We start from the raw sequence: 25506 nt of genomic DNA, 5'->3' as shown, positions 1-25506 counted from the left end.
GTGAATGAAAAAAAAGACAACTGTACCACACTGGGACAAAACAAAGGTTAAAACACGGGACAAGATAAATACACAAGGGCGGTACAGTTGTATCCTCTGCAATAGTTATTCCTCTGGCCAGCGATGAAAGAGGGCGGGTCACATTCCTGGTCCAGATCCACTTTTATGAACTCCTCAATGGTCAGCTGACTGGTGGGCGTGTCCTCAAACTCATTCAACCTGAACCATGAGAAAGAATAGTGTTAGTGTACTCCTCATAGGGATTAGTGAGAACACGCAAGGCTAATCAGATTTCCTTTGGAGGATGCTGTAATGTGCTTCCCAAGCAGCTCTCACCTCTTTCTTAGTGTGGCCTCACACACCGTCACCACACTGATGATTCTTTGATGGTAGGGCGGAACTCGTGCATGCGAGCAGCGACCAACAGGGCTGAGAACACAAACAAACGCACAGGTGAAACACACTATCCCTCCCACACACCTTGCCAACACTTATATTTTCAAATGTACTCACCAAATGTAGTATAATATTCATGTAATAACGTCATAATACCCTATTAATGATAATCTAAGTCATTAGATAAATCATCAATTCAGTTTTACAGTAACCCATGCTACTGTGCATGGAGTCAGTTACAAAACGCAATGTCTGTTTAAAGATGGATGTACGGTTCCGTTTTTACACAAGCAGTTTGAATCATCTGACATTCTAGTAGCCGGCTTTTAGCAATCCCACAGTCTCGCTCACACATTCACTTCCTATTGAGTAAGAAGCTCATCTAAACTTTTCCATCCTTCATGTAAGCGAATCCTCTCAATGATTAATAAGCAATTAATTATTCAGATATTGCAGCTGCAGAGGAGAGAAAGGGAGAAAAGTGAAAATAGGAGCATAAAATGTCCACATGCCCGGGGAAGTTGGCTCTTCAGTTTCAGGATGTCTTGCCAGAAATACATCTGAGCAGGGTTCTGTTCAGGTCCAGTAAGTAGGGAACAGACCGCAGTACACTGTCGCTGATTGGAGCCTGTGGTTACTTATGAGTGTTACCTGTGATTAGGGGTCACCTATGAACAAAGGTCACCTGTGATTGTAGCCGAATCTGACCTAGGATTACAGTTCCCTGTAGTGTGGGATACCAGTGGACATGGTTCCCCTGTGGTTTCTGTTATTTATGATGAGGGTTAGCCTACGTGTGATTGTGGTGCTAACGTGTGGTGTGATTTAACTGTGCTCATGGTTACCTGCGCCACACAGTCCTGATGGCCTCCGTCCAGTGTGCATCCAGTCCCTCTTCATCCTCTGCAGCAGTCGCAGTGCTGTCATGGACACCTCATGGTTCTTCTCACCAAATTCCAGCATGTGAAGAAAGCGAGAGATGTACAGGCAGGGGTCTAGAATGAGAATGATACACTCTTCAAGATCCAACCAGGACAAGCAATATTAATATGCTAATATATGCATTGCAGATGTCTCAATGATATACGGGGTTTACAACTGTGTGTAGACTACATTGATCAGAAAGTGGTATGTCTTTAATGAAAATGTAAGAAGTATTGGATATCTTCATACCATTCCCAGTGGATCACATTGTGACCAATAAGGACAAATAGTTACACTTAGTTATGTCGGATCAAATGATCTCTTAGTGTACAGTTGGGGATAGAGAAAGCACGGTGTGTAAATTGTAGGGGTGCCCATGCAGCTGGGGATCCGAAGTGCCCTGTGAGAGAAAGACCGCCAGAGTTCGAGTGGGGCAGAAAGTTTCCTATGCTCAGGCAGTGAAGAGAGTAGATAGCCCAAAGGTGAGTGATTTGACTGGGAGTTCTCCCCCAGTGAGTAGGCCTCAAGATAGAGATCCAGAGGATACGTTTTAGTAAGGTTGGATTTCTTGCCATGGTGATCAACTGCACTGATACATGTGGTAGTTGCAGCAGCAGATAAATATTTGGTGCGATTTTAGTACAGAAGATCTACAGGAAATTGAGAGAAGGGGTTCCATCCTCCCAGGCAGATGGACGGGATCATTTAGGGCCAAAGTACTGGGATGGGATAGTGGTGGGTGTTTGTGGATAGTGTTTAGGTATAGGGTTAGATGACTGTGCAATTTTCCCCATTCCCCTTCTGTTTGTGAACAAAATGTGCAGTCCGCACTCCGACCTGCGAAAGGCAGCAATATGCAACACAGCATCTAGTCTGACAGAAATTTACATCAAGTCGACAAATTATCCCTTTGGCAGCAGCAGAGCCCTCTGACTGGTAATAGGATATGGCCATCCCCCAATCCCTGTCCCTAACCTACCTTTTCGTATCTAACATGGCTGCTGGGCTGGCTCTACTCAAGTTTCCTTCGATAACTTCAGGAACTATCCCCTATATGATCTAACGCGCCCACATTCACCCAAGGTAAACACCAGTGCGGTCTCGTGCGCTCAGATTTTGCGCGTGCCATGCATCCAATAATAAAAAAAGTGGTGCTGCTTATGTTAACTCAGCAATACAAAAAAGGAAATAAAGGTGTTAAAGCTCAACTCATTTTGCGACGTCAGCAATTAGACAAAGTTTGGGATGAGTGGAGCTATTACACAACTAAATCAATCGGATATGACGAACAGTTTAAAGCCAAATTATTATTTAAAATAAAATGTAGGCTATTATTACATCAGAAACAATGACCGGGTTATGATCGGACGCTGCAGTGAATTTTAGAGTGGGAGCTGGGAGCTTTATTTTTTTAGCTGGTGAGGCTTGGGGGAGGCTCTTCTGGGCTTCTGACGTTGACGGTATGCGTAAATCTGATTTGTTGGCAGCGAGCTGGGCGTCGGAGAGGATTACACCAAAAATAAAAAATAAAATAGACAGCAAGTAAAACTCTCGACCCGACAAATGACCATTCACATCGAATCCAGACTGCAGCTAAGGAGTAACCCACGCCTTGTCCTAGTTGATAAGTAGCTTTAGGAGAAAAACATCTGCCAGTATTTGCTCAGGAAAACAGCGGACTCTAAGCGAGCAACGATTATATGGAATTACCATCTGCTCGAAAAGCGAGAACGTAATACGTTTTGGGGAGACAACTCAGCGGCAACAAGAGGATGATATGAGAAAGAGAAAAAAAGTATTCAGCTTGAAGTTGGAATACAACCCAATTGGACGGATATTTTTTATGTTGCTCTTACAATTGATTCGGGGTTAGTAGACTTCATAATCGCTGAATTTATGCAGCATAGTTCTATAAGTGACACGATTTGTATCAATTGTCAACGCAGAATAATAGCTACTACAGTAGATCCTAGAGTTCGTGGTTTATTTATAGGAAAGGGATCAACGCTTTGTGTGCCGATGCCAACAGCAGATTGCAGGTTGCTCCATCATGGTCGGATCATGAAGTGTTTGACTTTTTTACTCTTACTTCCAGAAACACTGAAAAAGTCTAAAAAGACTGGGAAACACACAGGCAGGTTACCAGTATGCTATGAGATTCTAACCCTGTCCCTGAAGAAGAAGATGGCTGCAGAACTGTACCCTGCGACCACCAATCTAACCAACAACGGTACTACGGTGACCGCCAGTGACAAGAAAAGCGATGTGCAGGTCACCCAGTCAACCACTGCTGCAACAACACCGACCACCCAGCAAAACATAAACAACAACAACGTCGATCCTCCCAGCTGGCAGTCCTCTCACCCCACGCTACGGGAGAGGTAGTCTCAACTATTTACTTATAATTCATTATTTCTATTTAGTAAAAACATTGACTTGGTTTACAATAGCCTATTATGTCCATAATTAGAGTCAAATCACATTGTTCAGGCTACAATATATGTATGACTGACAAAAAACAAGCCCTATATGGAATAGCCCAAGTTGTCATTATACCTAATTGATCATCTTCTCCCTTCTAAGGAATGCCTTGATGTTCAACAATGAACTCATGGCCGACATACATTTCATTGTTGGTCCCCCTGGTGAATCTCAGAAAGTACCAGTACACAAGGTAAGCTCCATCTACAGTTGGAAAAATAAGTTCACTTTTCAGAACCATCACAAATATGATGAGTGACTAATGTGTCCGTTTGTCTTTCCCTCCAGTATGTGTTGGCAGTGGGTAGCTCGGTCTTCTGTGCCATGTTTTACGGGGATCTTGCAGAGGAGGAGTCCGAAATCCATATCCCAGACGTGGAACCTGCTGCTTTTCTAATTCTGCTGAAGTAAGCCACTCGCTCCTCATACTAAACCAGTATTATACATGACAAGCACAATGTCACTTCAAAATAAATGATTACTCATCCAAAGCAAGACGGGTTAAGTGCCAAAATGCTAGAGCACCAAAGGGCATGGGCAGTAGTGTAGAGCACTGTAATTTCAGGTTTCTTTGCTCTTTGTTCATCATGAAGGAAAAAAATTCAAAACCAACGATTTACCGGAAGGTAATAGGCAGAAGAGAACGGCTCTTTTTGTTGTAGATTCTATAACAATGTCATCCGAAACCAATGCAATGAGACATTGCTTTTTTTTTATCCTCTTGAGAAAATAGGGCAAGCTGTGCCAAGTCCTACCTCTTTTCTTCGAAAGAATATCTATCATGAATTCTCCACATGCTGGTCTGCCTTCTTTACTAAACCAGAATCTCATTCTCCTCCTCCATTTTGTTCCCTTCAGTTACATGTACAGTGATGCGATAGACCTGGAGGCGGACACCGTGCTGGCTACCCTGTACGCTGCCAAGAAGTACATTGTACCAGCCCTGGCCAAGGCCTGCGTCACCTTCCTGGAGACCAGCCTGGAGGCCAAGAACGCCTGTGTGCTTCTGTCCCAGAGCCGTCTGTTTGAGGAGCCTGAGCTGACACAGCGCTGCTGGGAGGTGATTGACGCCCAGGCTGAGCTGGCCCTGGGCTCCGAGGGCTTCTGTGAGATCGACTTGCAGACCCTTAAGATCATCCTGCAGAGAGAGACCCTAAACAGCAAGGAGGTGGTGGTCTTTGATGCCGTGATGAGCTGGGCCACAGCTGAGTGTAAGAGGCAAGGACTGAGGGCAACCACCCACAACAAGAGATCTGTCCTGGGCAAGGCACTCTACCTGGTGCGCATCCCCACTATGACCCTGGAGGAGTTCGCTGATGGGGCGGCCCAGTCAGACATCTTGACACTGGAAGAGACGCATGACATTTTCCTGTGGTACACAGCGGCCACCAAGCCCAAACTGGACTTCCCACTGGCACAGAGGCAGGGCCTGGCGCCCCAGAGGTGCCACCGCTTCCAGTCGTCAGCCTATCGGAGCAACCAGTGGCGCTACAGGGGCCGCTGTGACAGCATCCAGTTTGCAGTGGACAAGCGGATCTTTATCGCTGGACTGGGTCTGTACGGGTCAAGTGGCGGAAAGGCCGAGTACAGTGTCAAGATTGAACTGAAGCGGCAAGGGGTGACCCTAGCACAGAACCTGACCACGTTTGTGTCGGACGGATCAAGCTGTACATTTTCTGTGTGGTTTGAACACCCAGTTCAAGTGGAGCAGGATGCCTTTTATACGGTGAGTGTCGTGCTGGACGGGAATGAGCTGAGCTATTTTGGCCAGGAGGGCATGACGGAGGTGCAGTGTGGAAAAGTGACTTTTCAGTTCCAGTGCTCCTCGGACAGTACCAACGGGACTGGGGTGCAGGGGGGACAGATCCCTGAGCTGGTGTTCTATGCATAAGCTGGATTGGTCATAAAAGGAGAGGTAGAGAACATATAGACCATACTGTACATCCATATGTTCCAGCCTTATAAATAATGTAGCATTAAGACACTAGAGTGTCAGACTAAACAAAATACTATTTTTAAGTCAAGGAACGTTTTATCTTATTTAAAAAATAAAAAAAATGTTATTTGTATTATTTTAATTAACGCTGCAAAAAGCAGTCCCTTGTAAAAAGTAATATTGCACTTGTGGACAGCCTCTGCAATGATGTTGTTTTGTACATAAAATACAGTTAAATGGTTTGCAGCTTGATGCTGATCAACCCTGATGTTCCTGTTTGAGAGCTTACGAACCTGCAGAAAATCATAAACATTTTGTGAGATAAGCCACAGATGTTGCTGCTAATTATTATACAACTCACCTGCATGTGTGAAATCTGTTGTTTTGGTGGGATTATTACTCAAGGGATTATTCAGTGTCTTGGTACACTGAGGAGTGCTACAACCAAGCTGGTAAAAGTGATGTGGTCAAGACGTCATCATGACACCTTTGCTTCCAAATATTTGTTGTAGCGAAGTGACCAATTTTAGCTCAGACTTCTAATGAATGGTAAATGCTGTAGGTGTCCTTCTCAGCAAAAAAAGGCAACACTTCAACCAACAGCATTTGTCCGAAGACTCATTCAACTGTATAGTTCTTTGTTTACAATAAAGAAGGGAGTATGGGAGGCAGATGATAGGTACCTATGGCGGGGGCGTTGATGCAGAGCTCTCTGGCCAGCACCAGAAAGGTTCTACCCAGGACGTAAACAGTTACCTGTGGGGGAAAGACAGGGAAAAGAGATTTAAGACCAGAAATACATGAGGGTAGTGCAACTGTCACTGAAACCCACCCTGTCAATTCCACAATGTTCTCGTTAGGATACATGATCCAGAGTTACATAACATGAGTAGTGTGTGATCAAATCTGGTCTAGTAAGTGTAACTTAATGCTTAGCTGGCATACTATCTAGAAAGCCCAGTGATTTTCCAGACCAGGGGATGACTAAAGCTCTAGTTTCTAGCCCAGCTCCGTCTCATTCCTCCAGGCTAACGGTTCCAGACCGTAGGGTGTTTAGGTCTCTACCAGACAAGCTTTCACTCTTGGGTCTATGGCAGCCACAGTCTGATCTATTTTAGGAGACGGGTCCCGATTAAACATTTGTATACACAAATACATTGTCAGCCAAGCACCATAGCAACCAACAGTGGAAGTGGCACATGTCAATCCAGACAGAGCCTGGAGAAGCCTCCACCTGGACCCTGTCCATGTCATAGTGTCCCCAGGGATTAGAGAGCACACGCCTCGGGTGATGGGGAGGTAGATCACCATGCATTCCCATGGGAGAGGGGGGAAGTAACTACTGCACTGGCCTGGGTAAGGCTCCACAAATGGGGGATTAGTGGAATATCTACACATAGCACACTGACCCTAGACTGGACAGGCACCCCCATTCCACTCCTACCCTTCAAATACCGGGCGGGGGGGGGGGGCGGGGGGGGTCAGCTCTTCAAGGACAGCTGGGAACATAAAAATAAAACTGACCAGCAGTGTCTCTGAGAAATGTCCCTCCACCCTAACACTGACTTTATATGCATAAAAATTGACCTATATTTATACAGTCCCTGGCTTTAATTACAAAGCACAACATACTGCACGGGCCAACATCCATCTTGTTGGATGTAATACTCATGGTCAATGTGAGCATGGGATCATGTATAATTTTACAACAAAAATAAGGAAACAACTTTGATGTATGCAACTGTTCATATTCAGAAAATCTTTCATTTCTAGAAATTTGGGATAAATGTCAATGTCAAAGTGCAAAAACTCAATAACGGTTGAAATTGTTTTGGGGGGAAAATTAGTATAGGCCTACTCATTGGAAACTCACCTGCAGGAGGTCGCTGAGGTCAAGCAGCATGTCTGTGAATGGGGTGGCTTATAAGTCAATATAACCACAAGATAGTAAAAAGTGTCACCTCAGGCCAGCAGCATTTGTAAATATATTTAGCAACAGCTTCTGGGGGAATCAACCACCCCGTGACCTCTGAACTCCCCCCAGCACTCACCCCCGATAGCTTCTAGAGACACCCGTCTCCTGCGACCAACACACCCCCTGCATCAGTTTCCGTGGCGACAGGTGCACCCATCCAGCGACAACCCTTTTTAAAAAGCCTCACAATGGGGTTATGGTCACCACTGAAATGGAAAAAAATGATCCCACAGTCTGGAGATGAGATTAGACTCCCACCTCAGTCATCATAATAATAACAAGTTCCTCAGAGATAATAACAGTCGCTTAAAGCAATGCCATTTCAGTAGTATGGGGAAGGAGGGAGCGAGCTTACTTCCAGGCCCTGCCTGTGAAACATGGCCGTTTAATTATGATGTGAAAACTTGGCTGTCATTCATCAAGATCATGGATATGACCATAGCCTAAACCTTTACCAACAACTGCACGTGTGGGAACGATCCCACTAACTGTATTAATTGATGGTCCCCTGAGCCTCCATCACAAATATCAAGACGTCCCTCCGCTGAGCTACATGCTATTTCAGCTGTTAGACACACTGAACAAGGTTTGCCTCTTGTGTCCTCATTCTCAACTTATGTCAGTCCTCTGTGACAGTAATACAGACTGTTTTCCCCAGCTGTGGAAAAGGAAGTAGAGCTATTTTTACTTTATCCAACACTCCATCTCCAACAGACACTGAAACACACACACAGGTAAACAATGTAAATGGGAAAGGCTTTGCTCTGCTCCCTCTTGTTCTATCAGATAAAAACGATGTGTCCTGCCCTTCCTGGGAAACCACTGGCTGGTACATAACTACATCATACTCAGAGGCAATGACAGGGAACAATAAACCAAACAATGGCAGCAAAATTATGGGATGTGAAAAGTTGATTTGCTTAACATTAGGACAGTACAAAAACGGTATTGAGTAGGGATGCACCAATATCACATTTTTGGCCAATACCGATAACCGATATTTTACATTTCAGCGGCCTTTTAAGCATTCTAGTACAGTTCAATTGTTCACAGTGGTCTAAGGCACTGAATCTCAGTGCAAGAGGCATCACTACAGTCCCTGGTTCGAATACAGGCTGTATCACATCCAGCCGTGATTGGGAGTCCCATAGGGCGGCACACAATTGGCAAAGCGTCGTCCGGTGTTGGCCATCATTGTAAATAAGAATTTGTTCTTAACTGACTTGCCTAGTTCAAATCAAATCAAATGTATTTATATAGCCCTTCTTACATCAGCTGATATCTCAAAGTGCTGTACAGAAACCCAGCCTAAAACCCCAAACAGCAAGCAACGCAGGTGTAGAAGCACGGTGGCAGGTGTAGAAGCACGGTGGCTAGGAAAAACTCCCTAGAAAGGCCAAAACCTAGGAAGAAACCTAGAGAGGAACCAGGCTATGAGGGGTGGCCAGTCCTCTTCTGGCTGCGCCGGGTGGAGATTATAACAGCACATGGCCAAGATGTTCAAATGTTCATAAATGACCAGCATGGTCAAATAATAATAATCATAGTAGTTGTTGAGGGTGCAACAAGTCAGAAACTCAAGAGTAAGTGTCAATTGGCTTTTTCATAGCAGATCTTTGAGAGTATCTCTACCGCTCCTGCTGTCTCTAGAGAGTTGAAAACAGCAGGTCTGGGACAGGTAGCACGTCCGGTGAACAGGTCAGGGTTCCATAGCCGCAGGCAGAACAGTTGAAACTGGAGCAGCAGCACGGCCAGGTGGACTGGGGACAGCAAGGAGTCATCAAGCCAGGTAGTCCTGAGGCATGGTCCTAGGGCTCAGGTCCTCAGAGAGAGAAAGAAAGAAAGAAAGAAAGAAAGAAAGAAAGAAAGAAAGAAAGAAAGAGAGAAAGAGAGAAAGAGAGAAAGAGAGCATATTTAAAATTCACACAGGACACCGGATAAGACAAGAGAAATACTCCAGATGTAACAGACTGACCCTAGCCCCCCGACACATAAACTACTGCAGCATAAATACTGGAGGCTGAGACAGTTAAATAAAGGTTATACACACACAAAAAAGTTATTGTTGGCATTTACGTATGTCCCCATTACCAGTAAATCATAATCAAAACCTATTTCTTTCACTTACTTGCTGTGCTGTTTCGTTGTTCACTTGTTCAGTCTCAACCAGGATTTCCTCATACACGTCAAGCAGTGAAGGTTCAGCTGTCTGTCCGTGTCCTCTCTTCTTCTGTGTGTTTTTCTTCGGTCCGTTTCTATCTTGTCCAGCTGTGTAACATTTCACGTAAAACCTGTTTCTTGTTTGCATCGAAGTAGCGGTCCTTGTACCTAGCATCGAGCATGGTGGCGACACCGGAAAAAGGGAATCAGCGAGAGTGGCACCAACTCGCTTGTTCACAGCCTCAAGTACTTTTGTAAGTTTTAACCCCACGGTCTGTGTCGGCAGTTTTGTTGAGCAGGCCTTTCAATGCCATGACAGAGGGTATCACGTCTGCTGCAGACGCAGTTGATTAGCTTATTTCTCGAGTCAGTTGTTCAAATGGCGCTAGGAGTGTGTTCATGTTTCCAAGTTTCAAAACATGTTCTCAAATGCCATTGAAATGGCAGCAGCGGTATGAGAACCAGCACATTCTTGAACATGCAATATGGCTTTCCTCTGTACGAAATCCTCATCGACCCACTGTGCTGTCAGACTCGGCATGCTCATGGGGCTGACATCGCTGGTCCAAATGTCAGTCGTGAAGCCAATACCAGTGACGCTCATGGATGTGAGTTTCAACAATACTGTGCAACTTCGGTAGGGCAACATCTGAAAAAATAGTGTGTACCGGGGCTCGACCAGTCGGCAAAAGCCAACATCATCCACGACAGAGAACGGTTGATTGTCAAGGGCAATGAATTCCATTATCTTGGCGTTAATGGATTTCGCCTTTCAGTTGTCTCGCTGAAATTTTCTTACTCATATAACTGCTCGACTTGAACTTGTTGGAAGTGTGCCCTTAGTATTTTTCTGCTTTTGTTCTGTGTAGCTCTGTATTTTTCGTGGCGTCATTACGTCATCTACTTACGTTATATAGGTATGCACGTCAGCTTTGACATCGGTTTTGCACATCGGCGTTAAACTAGACATCGGGCCGATGTTGGCATTTTTAGCTAATTTTGGCCGATTCCGATATGCTCACCGATGTATTGTGCAGCCCTAGCATTGAGCACAACACAACCAGGGCATTAACACAATTCATGCCCAAAACTACTACAACTCCTGGAGATTGAAGCTACAGCTAACGTTTCAAATATAAAAAGTGTTTGTTGTAGTATAAACATTTTGCATTCCACTTTCACTTCACTCATCTCCTTCCTTCCTCTGTTACTCCCCCACCTCCCCCCCTCTGCAGTGTGAAAGGATACGAGGTGTCCCCTCTGTCCTGCAGACAAGGTAGAGGCATGCAGCCACCACGTGGGCCACCAGTCGGCCCCTTGTCAGGTGTTTACACACGGCCATCTTGTAGAAGTTAAAGGCCGTGTCCAGGCAGTGCTGGTTCAGCTGCAGCTGGTGGCCCAGCGTGTTGATCTGACGTCTCCCTGGAGACACTCAAACACAGGCATGTCATTACACAGCCCACACATGCATGTCGTATTCGTACACACCTACACTCAGACGCACCCTCAGGTGCACAATAAACAGAGTAGACAGACAAATATACACACAAATGACAGGGCATGTAATTACTCTAACAGAGGTTCAGTTCAGGTGTTTCCAGAGCCATGTGTCCTCTGTTCGCCTGATGAATTTTGCATGCAAACACTCGGACATTATACACAAGCAGATGTCCCAGTCAATACACACAAGTGCTTGTGAGATGCGTGTGGGAAACTACTGCTGCTGTTGAGGTAATGCAAAATCTTACTGCGCTAAAATAGTCCCCCTGCTTTGCTGAACAAATGTCTTCAGATTACAGGGCATCTGCACACCACCAGCATTACTCATACCACTCCCCCCTCATCGCATCAAGTTGTCTGAAAAACTAAAGACCCTGATTTCTATACAGGCCTTGTCTAAACTTCTTCCGAACCCCAACCAGCATTACCATCTGGTACATTTATTGTGACAGCTGGATAAAATCTAACCACCCTGCCAGGGAGAAGTTGGAAAGCTCCCACACTGGAGATATATTGAGGCCATATGGGTCAACCGCAGGACATATGGGATATTCTCCAGTAATAGGAAAAGCAACCTGTTAGTCATTGTGAGGAGACGTGATGAGTTGGGGTGGGGGACGGGGAGCCGTGCCGGTGGGGAGGGATGATTCCAGTCATTAATCAGAGTGATGGTGGGTGAGAAAGAGCAGAGACACTGGATGTTTATGGAGGAGAGCGTTCCATCACAGCACCACTCTTGTTCTCTCACAATCTACACAGCATGACAGACCTTTCACACAGCTGTATCCACGTCTCTCTCTCGCTCTCATCATCAGCACTTAACAGCATTGATCATCAGTATTGATCCTCAGTATTGCTCATCAGTATTGCTCATCAGCAGGAGGCGCCTCAGATGACTACAGGTCACTGGGAGATAACTGAGTAGAATACTTTTACTCAGCCAAAAAAATTCAACTTCTAAATAGACATGACTAAACAAACAGGACAGGAAATCATCAAACCAGGGAGCACAGACTGATTGAATGTGTCTTACCAGACAAAGGAAATTACATCATCAGCCCTTTCCTGAGGCATTCCAGCATGCAATGGATGTTTCCCTTTGCCAACCAAGATTTGCAGTAGACACACCCTCTCTTAACCTCCTATTGGACATAAAGGAAATGGGTTGTCCCTACCAAGTTTGTTGGTGAAGGCAAAACCACTTTCTAAGTGCTTTTCAAATAAAGTGCTGATAAGGAAGCCACTTAAAGAGGGGCAGATGCCCATGTAAAGCAGATGGTATCCGTTTAGTCTGTCTAGCACGAGGCAAAATGCTTTTTTTTCAAGACATTGAAAGAGCATTAAAACAAAGGTTAATCTCCTAGCACACCTATATTTACTTGTATTAGGCCTGTTGTAAGTGCAATTAGTCCTCATGATGCATGCACACCCATGCTTTAGGAATGCAAGTGCTGACCCTTAATGTTGACTCACCATTCTGCAGGGACTGGGCCTGGGACTCCCTTCCAACACCTGTACAGAACCCTTCTCCAAAAGTTGGGTTCCTTCCTGAGGCTATAGATAAAGGAGAATGAGAGACAAGACACCCCAAGAGTGCAATCTTAACATTTACAAAACAACAGGCATTCATCAACATCTGCTATAATTTAAATTACAAAAATGGTAATATAAAATGTTAATACAGCATTGTTATTATATTATTGGACACAAAAGTACATTTAAGTGTGGTCAAACTTTTTTAAGTGTGACAACACCGCATGACAACAAATTGGTCAAAGACAGTAAGCTCATCTCAAACTAAAGTTAATACAACACTGCACTCTAGTGGGGATTCAGGAGAACTTCAAACAGATGTGCCAGAAAAATCCAACCCCACCACAAAGCCAGTCTACAGCTGACTGTCCCCTCTGAACAATCAGCTGAAAGGCTAGCCAGGGGCTGTGGGCCAGGCCACGTCACTGAGTTAGGTTTGAGACTGCAGATTACAGGGTCTGGGAGAGGGTGGGGAATGTCATGCACCCTGCTAAAATGTCATTTTGCAATCCAATTGACTTAACTTCATTATGTCATGAAAAACTGCATGTAAAATGGGATATGAGTTTCTTATAACCAACCTCTCAGAATATTATGATTGATTTTATTATGGCATGTCATTATTTAATGTCTTGACAGTCCAGTTGCACCCACCGTCTCCAGCTACGGACTGTCCCACAGCCGAGGAGCCTCCCCCTCCTGTCTCCATGAACTGGACCTCAGACACAATGACGTTGTCCTCCAGGACAGAGCCACAGCCCATGCACACGGCATCACCTCTGGCCTGGTCCACATCGATGTCCGTGCCCCCACAGTTCTTACACACTCTGGAACTCATGGTGAGATCTGGTCACACAGCACAGCCTAGAGAAAAGAGAAGAGACAAGTCACATTTTTGTGAATGAGAAATGCTGTAGACAAATGAAATGTTGCATTTACTGGATACATAAAAAATGTACGGTACTCTTCCAGCCAAAAGGTTGTGGTCAAGCAGGCATAACCTACTACCACAACAGTGTCCTACACTCAAACTGCATGACATGATGTCTATGAATGAGTTTGGATGTAATAACTGACTATTACAATAAAAAGATGCCGGAGAAGTGAACACTTTAAATCCTCTGTAACCTGACCCTAGATCAGGGTTTGGGGGATAATTCCACCACTACAACCCTGCTACGTGGCAAAGCCTGGTGTGGTAATCTAGCTAGCTAGTTGTACATTTAGACATTTCTGTAGGATGCACTGGTAGTGGTCCAACATCAATGATCTTGGCATGGCCGTCAATGATTGTTCAGCATGTTTAATGTGGCTGCTAGCTGCTGTATAAACACACAATCCTGTCTTGAGTCTTCATCTGCAGTGAGGGTTGGAACCTGTCTGGCAGCAAGGTTGCTAGACTCCATTAACAGAGTTAGCTTGCCTATGTAAGCTAATGGGTAACCATGGTTTCCATCGTGTGGTGATGAATTGTTGAGAAAATACTGGATAATGAATACGCACCAGCCAAATCCAACAGCAATACAGAGGCAATGCTGACCGCGATGTGACCTAGGAGGTGGCTAGCAAGTTCCCCGAGCAGAATTCCAAGCCAGCGCGTCAGATTCTTATGAGCATTCCCAAGCCTTCTATATCTATTTAAATGTTTTGTAGTGTCTTGAAGAATGTATCTCACCCAAATGTACTGTTATTTGGGTTCTAAACCGCACATTATTTACTGTCATGCCATAACTAGCCAGTGAAATACCATGCAAGTATTGATCAATCCACATCGCTAACATGTGCGTTTTCATACTTGAGAAATGGATTGGTCCAAGCTAACTTTTGAGGGTGATATGCCCCAACATTGATAATTCTCTATCCCTTTATTAGAGAAATGTCATGAGATAATTTAGTTCCTACCTTGTACGTGATATTCAATTATATTTGTTGGCCTATTATATATATATATATATATATATATATATATATATATACACATCATTTTTAAAAACACTCATTATGCTCAATATAAAACATATATCAGACTCTGCTACTACAAACGCCCCGTTTAGCTACACATGATAGCGACCCATGTCCAAGGTACAAACTACGTCACTGAATACAACGTTCTGACATTTTAAAGAGACAGGACCTTAAATCATTGTCTTGTGACAGGCAGAGCCATAATTAGGTCTGTCAGAGTTTTAAGCAGTAAACTTTTGGTAATTTTAGAGCACTCATTTTTTATCGTGATTAATCGCATTGCCTGAAAGCGTAAAAAAAAAAAAACACTGAAAATATCCAAAATAGATCATCTATACACTTGAAGCTGCAATGTGTAACTTTTTGGGTAACTGACCAAATTCAACATAGAAATGTGAGTTATAGAGCTGTCATTCTCATTGAAAGCAAATCTAAGAAGTGGTAGGTCTGTTCTATGTACGCTATTTCTATGCTTCCAGTTCTTACAACAAAAACAAACAATGCAATAGAGTAGCACAGAATGAGTCATAATAAACATAAAACCTAACGGTCAAACAAGGAAATGGTTCCAAAGGGGATTAAATTGTAGACCAGGCTCTGTCAAAGCAAATTAACAGTAAGGTTAAAGAAAGTGTGCTTTAACAATTTACTAGGTTTTGCTAACCACTACATTGGACAAAAATCAAGACGTCAATATTCTTGTAACGCTTTTTGTATAAAGAAATCTAGGATAGATAGCTCAGTTGGTAGAGCATGGTGTTTGCAACGCCAGGGTTGTGGGTTCGATTCCATGGTATAAAATGTATGCATTCATTACTGTAAGTCGCTCTGGATAAGAGCGTCTGCTAAATGACTAAAATGTAAATCTAAAATTATAGCTAAATTTGAGCAAATGATTAATCAGAGCAAAACCTGCGATTAAATTTTTTTTTTTTTTTTTTAAAAGGTAAAATGGACAGCCCAAATCTAAATACATGGCTCTGGTGACATGTTGCTTTTCAGTGTCATAATTATCTCATTCTAAACAGAAGATATTTGTCCAAAAGGTGGTATACATGTCTAATGTATTGCTCTGACCTGTAACCTGAAATGTAGGACTATCAGGGCTAGATAAGTACACTTGCTGTCCCATGTGTACTGTTCCACCTTACCCGTGGGCCAATCAAATTGGTGTTTCAAAATTAATTACTGGCCTTTCATTTAATAATGCACTTTTCATTGTCATGGGTTCTGTGATTTGTAAATACAAATGTTATGAGAAGATACCATTACAAACACTTTCATTTATTGAGTTAACAATAAAAGAGGACATTGACACATACAATTAGAAACGGTAATAGAATTACTATTAGGTCAGTGATTGTAAAAAGGGAGACCATAAAGTGCAGTGGTACTTCATAACTGCTGAATGTATCAATTTGAAAATGCCATTTAGTGCAAAACTTCCAATTTCAACTTGAATGAACACAATGTAGATAACAGAAAGAATTGAGTCTAGCCATCTCAAATACTGCTGCATCATGCAGCAACATATTCCATGTCCAGCATCAGGGCATTCAAATAGGCCTGTAGATCACTTCAGAACCATAGGGCAAGGATGTATAAAAGATTACATGATTTCAAATAATAAATACATCCTTGTGAACTAAGCAAGGACTAACAAAGGTCCTTAAAGTGAAATACCATATTAATGCAATTTCTTGACACACAATGCCTCAAACACATCCAGCAAACACCATTTCAACATGCCTCTTACCAAATTAATGCAATTGATTATGGAGTGTAGCCTACTTATGTGAGCAGTACTCATGACAAAAATGTGACATTTTATCCAAAAAGGTAAAACCATAGAATATCAGTAACTTTCTAGATTTGGTCAAAAATGAAAACCTCTTAAGTATTTTGTTTGGTATGTGAAGCATAATAAGTTGGATATAAGCAAACAAAACTGAAGAGTAAAAGTGTTGCTTCACACTTCAGTTTACCCTTATATTAAAGGTACCCTTATATTAAAGGTACCCTTATATTAAAAGGTACCCTTATATTAAAAGGGCTAGTTTGTTGGGGTTGTGCAATTCATTTATAAGCAAAGCCAGCCAACATGAGAACAAAATGTTTAAGTCATCTTGTAAGAAAAAAAAATGTATACAAGTGTTACAAAAACTATAAATACTTTAGCAGTAAAAAGTACATACACAGCATGTTGTGTTAAAATAGGAATATTTAACAAAATAGTTTATACAAAAATCCAATGCATGGGATTAAATTTAAAGCATTTCATAAACTGTGTATACATACATACATGTACACTACCGGTCAAAAGTTTTAGAACACCTACTCATTCAAGGGCTTTTCATTATTTTTACTATTTTCTACATTGTAGAATAATAGTGAAGACATCAACTACGAAATAACACATATTGAATAATGCAGTAACCCAAAAAGTGTTAAATAAATCAAATCATTTTATATTTGAAATTCTTCAGATAGCCACCCTTTGCCTTGATGACAGCTTTGCAAACTATTGGCATTCTCTCGAACAGATTCATGAGGTAGTCACCTGGAATACATTTAAATTAACAGGTGTGCCTTGTTAAAAGTTAATTTGTGGAATTTCTTTCCTTCTTAATGCGTTTGAGCCAATCAGTTTTATGATAAGGTGGTGGGGTAAAAAAACAAGTTCATATTATGGCAAGAACAGCTTAAATAAGCTTAGAGAAACAACAGTCCATCATTACTTTAAGACAGGTCTGTCAATCCGGAAAAATTCAAGAACTTTGAAAGTTTCTTCAAGTGCAGTCACAAAAACCATCAAGCGCTATGATGAAACTGGCTCGCATGAGGACCGCCACAAGAATGGAAGACCCAAAGTTACCTCTGCCGCAGAGGATAAGTTCATTAGAGTTACCAGCTTCAGAAATTGCAGCCCAAATAAATGCTTCAGAGTTCAAGTAACAGACACATCTCAACATCAACTCTTCAGAGGAGACTGTGTGAAACAGGCCTTCATGGTCAAATTGCTGCCAAGAAACCACTACCAATAAGAAGAGACTTGCTTGGGCCAAGAAACGAGCAATGGACATTAGACCAGTGGAAATCTGTCCTTTGGTCTGGAGTCCAAATTGGAGATTTTTGGTTCAAACCGCCATGTCTTTGTGAGATGCGGAGATCATCCGTTTACCCACACCGCATGTGTATTTCCCACCGTAAAACATGGAGGTGGTGTTATAGTGTGGGGGTGCTTTGCTGGTGACACTGTCTGATTTATTTAGAGTTAAAAGGTACACTTAACCTGCATGGCTACCACAGCATTCTGCAGCGATACGCCATCCCATCTGGTTTGGGCTTAGTGGGACTATCAATTGTTTTTTCAACAGGACAATGACCCAACACACCTCCAGGCTGTGTAAGGGATATTTTATCAAGAAGGAGAGTGATGGAGTGCTGCATCAGATGACCTGGCCTCCACAATTCCCCGATCTCAACCAAATTGAGATGGTTTGGGATGAATCGGACTGCAGAGTGAAGGAAAAGCAGCCAACAGGTGCTCAGCATATGTAGGAACTCCTTCAAGACTATTCTAAAAGCATTCCAGGTGAAGCTGGTTGAGAGAATGCCAAGAGTGTGCAAAGCCGTCAAGGCAAAGGGGTGGCTATTTGAAGAATTTCATAAAATACATTGATTTGTTTAACACTTTTTTTGGTTACTACATGATTCCATAGGTGTTACTTCATAGTTTGTCTTCACTATTATTCTACAATGTAGAAAATAGTAAAAATAAAGAAAAACACTTGAATGAGTAGGTGTTCTAAAACTTTTGACCAGTAGTGTATTTCACTAGAATCAGTGAATAATCTGTCAGCACTGAAAGCAGAGCATAGAAAGAATATATAAAGAAACTTCACTTGAACTATGTGTCAGACCTTACATAATGCTTTCAAGGTAATTTGTCACATTAATGGTGGTGAAGGGAAAGGGTTATGCCAAGTGTCTTATGTCTATTATAGCATTACATAGATAGCAGCATTAGGATGGGTTATTGGCCAAATAGTTCAAGTGAAGTGTGGTTAAAATGCGCTGTCGGCATTTAGAGAATGTGAGACTTAAGGGTAGGAAGGAAAACACTTGGTCTGTGCCATCTCACTCTAGTCATCTTAGCAATGAAAGGGAAAAGGGGGATACCTAGTCAGTTGTACAACTGAATACGTACAACTGAATACATTCAACTGAAATGTGTCTTCCGCATTTAACCCAGTCACTGGTCCCGAGCTTCATACAGCAGTTTGGCACCCTGTTAGGGAACAGATGTAGTACAAGCAGAGCTATACAAAATAACTATTCAGCCATATACACACACAGTACGCAATGGTGGGTCTGAAGCTTGGATATCACAACATCCATTCCAGTAACATTTTAAGTCAAATATAACATTCCTATTAAAAACACAAGCCAGACTGTTATGGTGGTGTACCTTGTGCATGGCAGCAAGCCAAGAGGAGGCGGTTTTCTTGTCCTCTGCTGCCTCCATGCGTAGCTGCTTGGGGTCCTGAGAGCCCATTGGTTTGTAGTGGAGCAACATGCCACTGGCCCTGCAGTTTCCACCTGGATACAAAACACAAAGTTAGGCAAGGTTCAGTAACACACTCACTATACTTGTATAGACTCAAGGCTTTAGCTCAGACTTTAAAACTAAAACAGCTACCGGATGTTCAAACTAATGAACTTTGCGAGAAACGTACATAATAACAAGCAAACTGATAAAGAAACCTAGCAATAGGCTTAATAAAATGAGAACTTACAGCAAGTGTACAAAACATTAGATACACCTGCTCTTTCCATGACAGACTGACCAGGTGAAAGCTATGATCCCTTATTGATGTCGCTTGTTAAAATCTACATTCAAATCAGTGTACGAAGGGGAGGAAACGGCTTAAAAAGTTGTGCTTTATTAACCTTTGAGACATGGATTGTGTATGTGTGCCATTCAGAGGGTGAATGGGCAAGATAAAATATTTTAAGTGCCTTTGAACGGGGTATGGTATTAGGTGCCAGGCACACTGGTTTGAGTCTCAAGAACTGCAACGCTGCTGGGTTTTTCACACTAAACAGTTTCCCGTGTGTATCAAGACTGGTCCACCCAAAGGACATCCAGCCAACTTGACACAAATGTGGGAGGCATTGGAATGCTTTCAACACTTTGTAGAGTCCATCCTCCGATGAATTGAGACTGATGAGGGCAAAAGGCGGTGCAACTCAATATTAGAAAGGTGTTCCTAATGTTTTGTACACTCAATGTACATTTGCTATGGTGTGCCCTAATGAACATGATCCTGGTCACAGGCAGAGGGGCAATGAGACTCACTCTGGGTGCATAATCACACACATAATACCCCCCCATGGAAGCATGCATACGACAAGGATTTTAAGGATGTTGCCCTTGTTCTACCACTATCAAATGCATGTACAATGATGGCAAAGGCATCCTTATCAAAAGCAGGGCCACAAACTCTGCAGGCAGATGAAGATAAGATGGGGAGGAATAAGGGAGAGTGGGGGGCAAGGGAATATAACAGTGCTAACCTTCAGAGATATACTGACTGTCCAGCAGACTGGTGTAAGTGTGAATGCCATTCTCTAAGGCCAAAAGCAGAAGGGCCAGGCCGCCCAGAGGCAGGGTGAGAGAGGGAGAGAGTGTTAATAATATAGCAGAGAGGAAACAGTCAGGTCCCACCACCAACTTACTGTACTTACCATGCTGTTGGATCAGTTATGGGGTTTCAAATCAATACAATGAAGAGACAAAGTAATCAGAATTTTACTGTGGATTTATGATTACACTTCTGGTCATAAAGAGGAGAGAGCTAGTTCCTCCACCCACAGGAAGCCATAATGTCTCTTGATCAATACGCTTTCAACAAGCTGCACTGTTTCACTGCTGTATTCTCGTACTGAGGGAGATAAAGCCAGGCTGTGTTAACAACCAGAGGACATCTGATCCAGAGCCTTACCTTCGGGGGTGGACTCCTCTGTCAACACCTGCATACTGGAGATCCGAGACAGCTCCACCTCAAAATGGCTCTCCCCATCTAAGAAGAGATACCTGAGGAGAGGGAGAAATAAAAGAGCAAGAGAGGAGTTGTAAGACAAAGTGATCTACTGAAAGTCTTTCAGGTGAAAAATGTGTATTTTTCTAGTGGTTCTATCAAAGCATGTACTTTCAGCATTAACCTAAATAACTCCATTCTAGATACTTTTCCTGTGTGCCTGTGTGAAATATAAAACACTCACGATACCTGTGGTTGTTGGAGAGACGACACATCATGGTCTCAGACTTCTCGGAGGTGCCCAAAGTGACAATAAATGTACCACCTGAGTTTGACAAAGTAGTAATGTTACCAATGACTCAAATCAAAAAGGCATGCCAATCAAAAATCACTAAGAATCCATCAAACTGTAGATACCTCCCAGTCCACTGGTGTTGTTATACTAAGAATACAGCATTGATTGACCATGCTAACACGACCCCATTAGTCCAACATGCTACAAGGCTTTGTCTCCAGTTCCCCCTCCCCACAGTATGTCCCTGCCACTGCAACTAGACCTTGCCCTGGATCTCATCATGCTGCTAATGGATTTTTCATTACGGGACTGGCTGAGTGATGCAGTGTGGAGGAGTCTATTTAGAACCACACTGGCCTAGCCCTGCTCACTAACCGCCCTGTACACACAGCTGTTAACATAGACAGGTCTGTGTGTTTGGGTGTCCTCCCAAAGATTGATTCATCCCTTTAAACTCACCTCCCATAAGCACTTTAAGCTGTTTGTCATAGAACTCCATTTCCTTCTGGGAGACCCGGCTGCACTCCCCACACTGCCGGACCGGGTCAACGAAGCACATCCGGGGAAGAGTCACCTTCTTACTGCAGCACTTATCACAGAAACACCGGCCACACCGCCGGCAGTGGTGCTGAACACCAACAGAACAGGGGAAGGAATGCAGAGGGTAAAGAAGGAATGCACAGTCCCACACATTCCAGAGACCTTAACTGTGCAAAAGCATTTAAGGGCTACAAAAACATTTTGGGTCCACAGTCAGGTAAAGCCTAGGCCTATAACTTGTAATTTATCTGATATATTATGGGATCATAGTAAAGCAAGTCAAACCTTTCTTGTAAGGAAGTCAAATTTTTTGGTGCACTGCATACAGCTTGGGCACTGTAAGAGGAACAGGACATTAGCCAACAGTTAGTTGGTTCACTCAAGTTCAAACATTGACAACAACCTCACAGTTTAAATGGATTACCAAAAGACCTCTCCCTTCCAATAACACGATCATCACAAACCTCACAGTAGCATAATCCCAGACTGTAAGGTAACACTGACTGTTTTAAAGTAACTGTCCAATGAAAATATCACTTTAAAAAAAAAAGTTCATTCTGTTAACTCATACCCAAATAATGTGGTTGACTCATCCTATACTCATGTGGCCAAAGCAGAAATTGGAGAGAAAACCCCCAACTCAAACATGTATCTCAAACAGATGTTTCAAAAAATGCTTGCCATTTCCTCAGGACGAGCTGGCCAATCATCGGTGTACTTGCATGAATATTTTTCATGACGTGTATGCCCACACTATTCCAACTCAGAAAAGCTGCTTTTTAACATTAGGGCTGGGAATTGCCAGGGACCTCCCGATAAGTTATTGCGATTCGATATAGGGATGCATGATACATCGGTGAGCATATCGGAATCGGACGATATTAGCTAAAAATGCCAACATCGGCCCGATGTCTAGTTTAACGCCGATGTGCAAAACCGATGTCAACGCTGACGTGCATACCTATATAACGTAAGTAGATGACGTAATACCACGAAAAATAGAGCAACAGAACAAAAGCAGAAAAATACTAAGCGCACACTTCCAACAACTAAACAAGTTCAAGTCGAGCAGTTATATATAAGACTAAGAACATTTCAGCGAGACAACTGAAAGGCGAAATCTATTAACGCCAAGATAATGGAATTCATTGCCCTTGACAATCAACCGATCTGTCGTGGATGATGTTGGCTTTCATCGACTGGTCGAGCACCTCGAGCCCCGGTACACACTACCAAGTAGGCACTATTTTTCAGATGTTTCCCTACCGGAGTTACACAGTATTGTTATAATGCACATCTATGAGCTACTTGTTATGGGCATCACTGGTATTGGCTTCACAACTGACATTTGGACCAGCGATGTCAGCCCCATGAGCATGCTGAGTCTGACAGCACAGTGGGTCGACGAGGATTTCGTACAGAGGAAAGCCATACTGCATGTTCAAGAATGTGCTGGTTCTCATACCGCTGCTGCCATTTCAATGGCATTTGAGAACATGTTTGAAACTTGGAAACATGAACACACTCCTAGCGCCATTTGAACAACTGACTTGAGAAATAAGCTCAACTGCGTCTGCAGCAGACGCGATACCCTCTGTCATGGCATTGAAAGGCCTGCTCAATAAAACTGCCGACACAGACCGTGGGGTTAACACTTACAAAAGTACTTGAGGCTGTGAACAAGCGAGTCGGTGCCATTCTCGCCGATTCTCTTTACGGTGTCGCCACCATGCTCCATGCTAGGTACAAGGGCCGCTACTTCGATACAGACAAGAAACAGGTTTCACGTGAAATGTTACACAGCTGGACAAGATGGAAACGGACCGAAGAAAAACACACAGAAGAAGAGAGGCCACGGACAGACAGCTGAACCTTCACTGCTTGACGTGTATGATGAAATCCTGGTTGAGACTGAACAAATGAACAATGAAACAGCACAGCAAGTAAGTGAAAGAAATAGGTTTTGATTATGATTTACTGGTAATGGGGACATGCGGAAATGCCAACCAAATCACTTTTTGGTCAGTGGTGTGTGTGTGTAACCTTTATTTAACTAGGCAAGTCAGTTAAAAACAAATTCTTATTTACAATGACGGCCTACCCCGGACGACGCTGGGCCAATTGTGCGCCGCCCTATGGGACTCCCAATCTCAGCTTGATGTGATACAGCCTGGATTCAAACCAGGGACTGTAGTGACACCTCTTGCACTGAGAAGCAGTGCCTTAGACTGCTGTGTGTTAACTATTTAACTGTACTATAATGCTTAAAAGGCTGCTGAAATTTTAAATATCGGTATAATTTTTTTTTGTCAAGGAAAATACCAGAATCGGACAAAAATGTCATATTGGTGCATCCCTAATTCGATACTGTGATTTTATTGCAATTGAATATTCCAAACATATTGCTCACCATATTCCATGCGAAAACAAGTTGATGTCATGGAAATAAGTGCTGAAAACTAATTGTCTCTCTATTTATAAAGATGGAGAACTTGCTATGAAGGTAAAATATTGGAGTTTTGGTGCAGATACAGTTAACTAGCACAAAAATAATTGTTATTGACTATACATCAAATCATTTTGACTAAAAAAATCCCGATATGTAACTGTATTGATTTTTTCCCCCATTACTATTCAACATAGTTAATTACCATTATTTCGAAGGGGGAAAAAATGTAATTGTAGTTAATTATCGATCATATTTCATAGAAATGTGATAGCTAATTTAATACCACCACATCTTAAAGCTGTGACCATTCAAACCCACATAGGTGGAGAGGCAGGGAGGTGTGAAGCTGCTGGGAAGGATTACTGTAGTCCATCACACAGCCATGTCCCATGCCCATCCCCCACATTCATTCACTCACACCCTCCATTGTTCCCTTTCTTTGACATTCTCTTGCAGTCCAGGGCAGCATCACTGACAGCAAAACAGTGCTTTCAAATGTAGACCCATGATCATGGGCCACTGGCATGTGTACATGTCGCAGAGAAGGCGAGAAATAAGGTTTTAAGCTAACTTGCCGTCATATGAACAGCAATTACTTGCAGAGGCAGGTGGCAGCTTTTGTTCTGTATTTTGGTAGACCCTGTTGGAGTTGCAAAATACTGTTGGCTAGCTAACGTTAGCTACTGTAACGTTAGCGATGGCTCCATGTTGCCTACTTTAGAACGTTAACAACTGTGGCTAGCTACCGGTAGCTCTTGGCATTTACAGTTAGCAAACTGCAGAGCACTGTTAAAACGAACCCCTGCCTAGTTCTACAATTCTCTTTTTAAAATTAGATTTTAACCTAACCACACTGCTAACGTTATCCTTATGCCTAAACAAATGTGTTTACATATTTGTTTTTTACAATAGACAATTGTGACTGTGGTAACTAGCTAGTGACAACCAGATAGAACAATGAGTCTGGTCTACTAACTTAGGTTAGCTAGTTATACAAATATTTGACCCTACTGTACTGACAGTGGCCAGCAGCAGCAAGTATGCAACGCCCAGTTCAGGGGCCAAGTCCGTTTGTCTGAACGGCGTTGCCCTCTTGTTATTTCAGCCCCAATAGTCACTTACCTCTTTGTCCGGGACCCACTGAGGTTCATCTAACGAAAAAGGGCTGTTAAACGCTCCATTCTCCGGGACCATTCGAAGTCCACTTGGGCTTCGAACCAATTTCTTGCCATCAGGCACTGAAGACATTTTTCCACAACCAGCAATTATAAAAATAAAATAAAAAAATCCGCCCATACACCAAAGACA

The 25506-nt window shown here is 42.9% G+C and overlaps 2 protein-coding genes and 1 pseudogene across 4 annotated transcripts; 1 reads left to right on the top strand and 2 right to left on the bottom strand.

The window, feature by feature from the left end:
- The window catches only part of LOC115172512 (transcription factor IIIB 90 kDa subunit-like), a 47501-nt pseudogene extending 32701 nt beyond the window's left edge, over positions 1-14800 (bottom strand).
- On the top strand, positions 2738-6112 carry LOC115172510 (BTB/POZ domain-containing protein 6-B). 2 transcript variants are annotated; one of them, XM_029730033.1, is made up of 5 exons: positions 2739-3188; positions 3416-3701; positions 3904-3994; positions 4090-4208; positions 4660-6112. In XM_029730033.1, the coding sequence occupies exons 1-5, from the start codon at positions 3098-3100 to the stop codon at positions 5690-5692; spliced, it is 1620 nt and encodes a 539-aa protein (XP_029585893.1). In that variant the 5' UTR covers positions 2739-3097; the 3' UTR covers positions 5693-6112. The 2 variants fall into 2 exon arrangements, with proteins under 2 accessions (XP_029585892.1, XP_029585893.1); XM_029730032.1 differs by having other exon boundaries at positions 2738-3701.
- Positions 14801-18633: 3833 nt separating the features above from the next.
- On the bottom strand, positions 18634-25506 carry LOC115172511 (zinc finger FYVE domain-containing protein 21). 2 transcript variants are annotated; one of them, XM_029730035.1, is made up of 8 exons: positions 25321-25506; positions 22035-22085; positions 21669-21837; positions 21164-21239; positions 20879-20970; positions 20451-20504; positions 19342-19472; positions 18634-19161 (listed from the first exon to the last, which is right to left on the bottom strand). In XM_029730035.1, exons 1-8 carry the CDS (start codon positions 25492-25494, stop codon positions 19126-19128), a joined length of 783 nt encoding a protein of 260 aa, XP_029585895.1. In that variant the 5' UTR covers positions 25495-25506; the 3' UTR covers positions 18634-19125. The 2 variants fall into 2 exon arrangements, with proteins under 2 accessions (XP_029585895.1, XP_029585896.1); XM_029730036.1 differs by lacking the exon at positions 20451-20504 and having other exon boundaries at positions 25321-25503.

This window comes from Salmo trutta, chromosome 33 (assembly GCF_901001165.1).
Source record: "Salmo trutta chromosome 33, fSalTru1.1, whole genome shotgun sequence".
Taxonomy (NCBI): domain Eukaryota; kingdom Metazoa; phylum Chordata; class Actinopteri; order Salmoniformes; family Salmonidae; genus Salmo; species Salmo trutta.
Note: the sequence above shows the minus strand (reverse complement) of the source record. Positions and strands in the feature narration are given on the sequence as shown.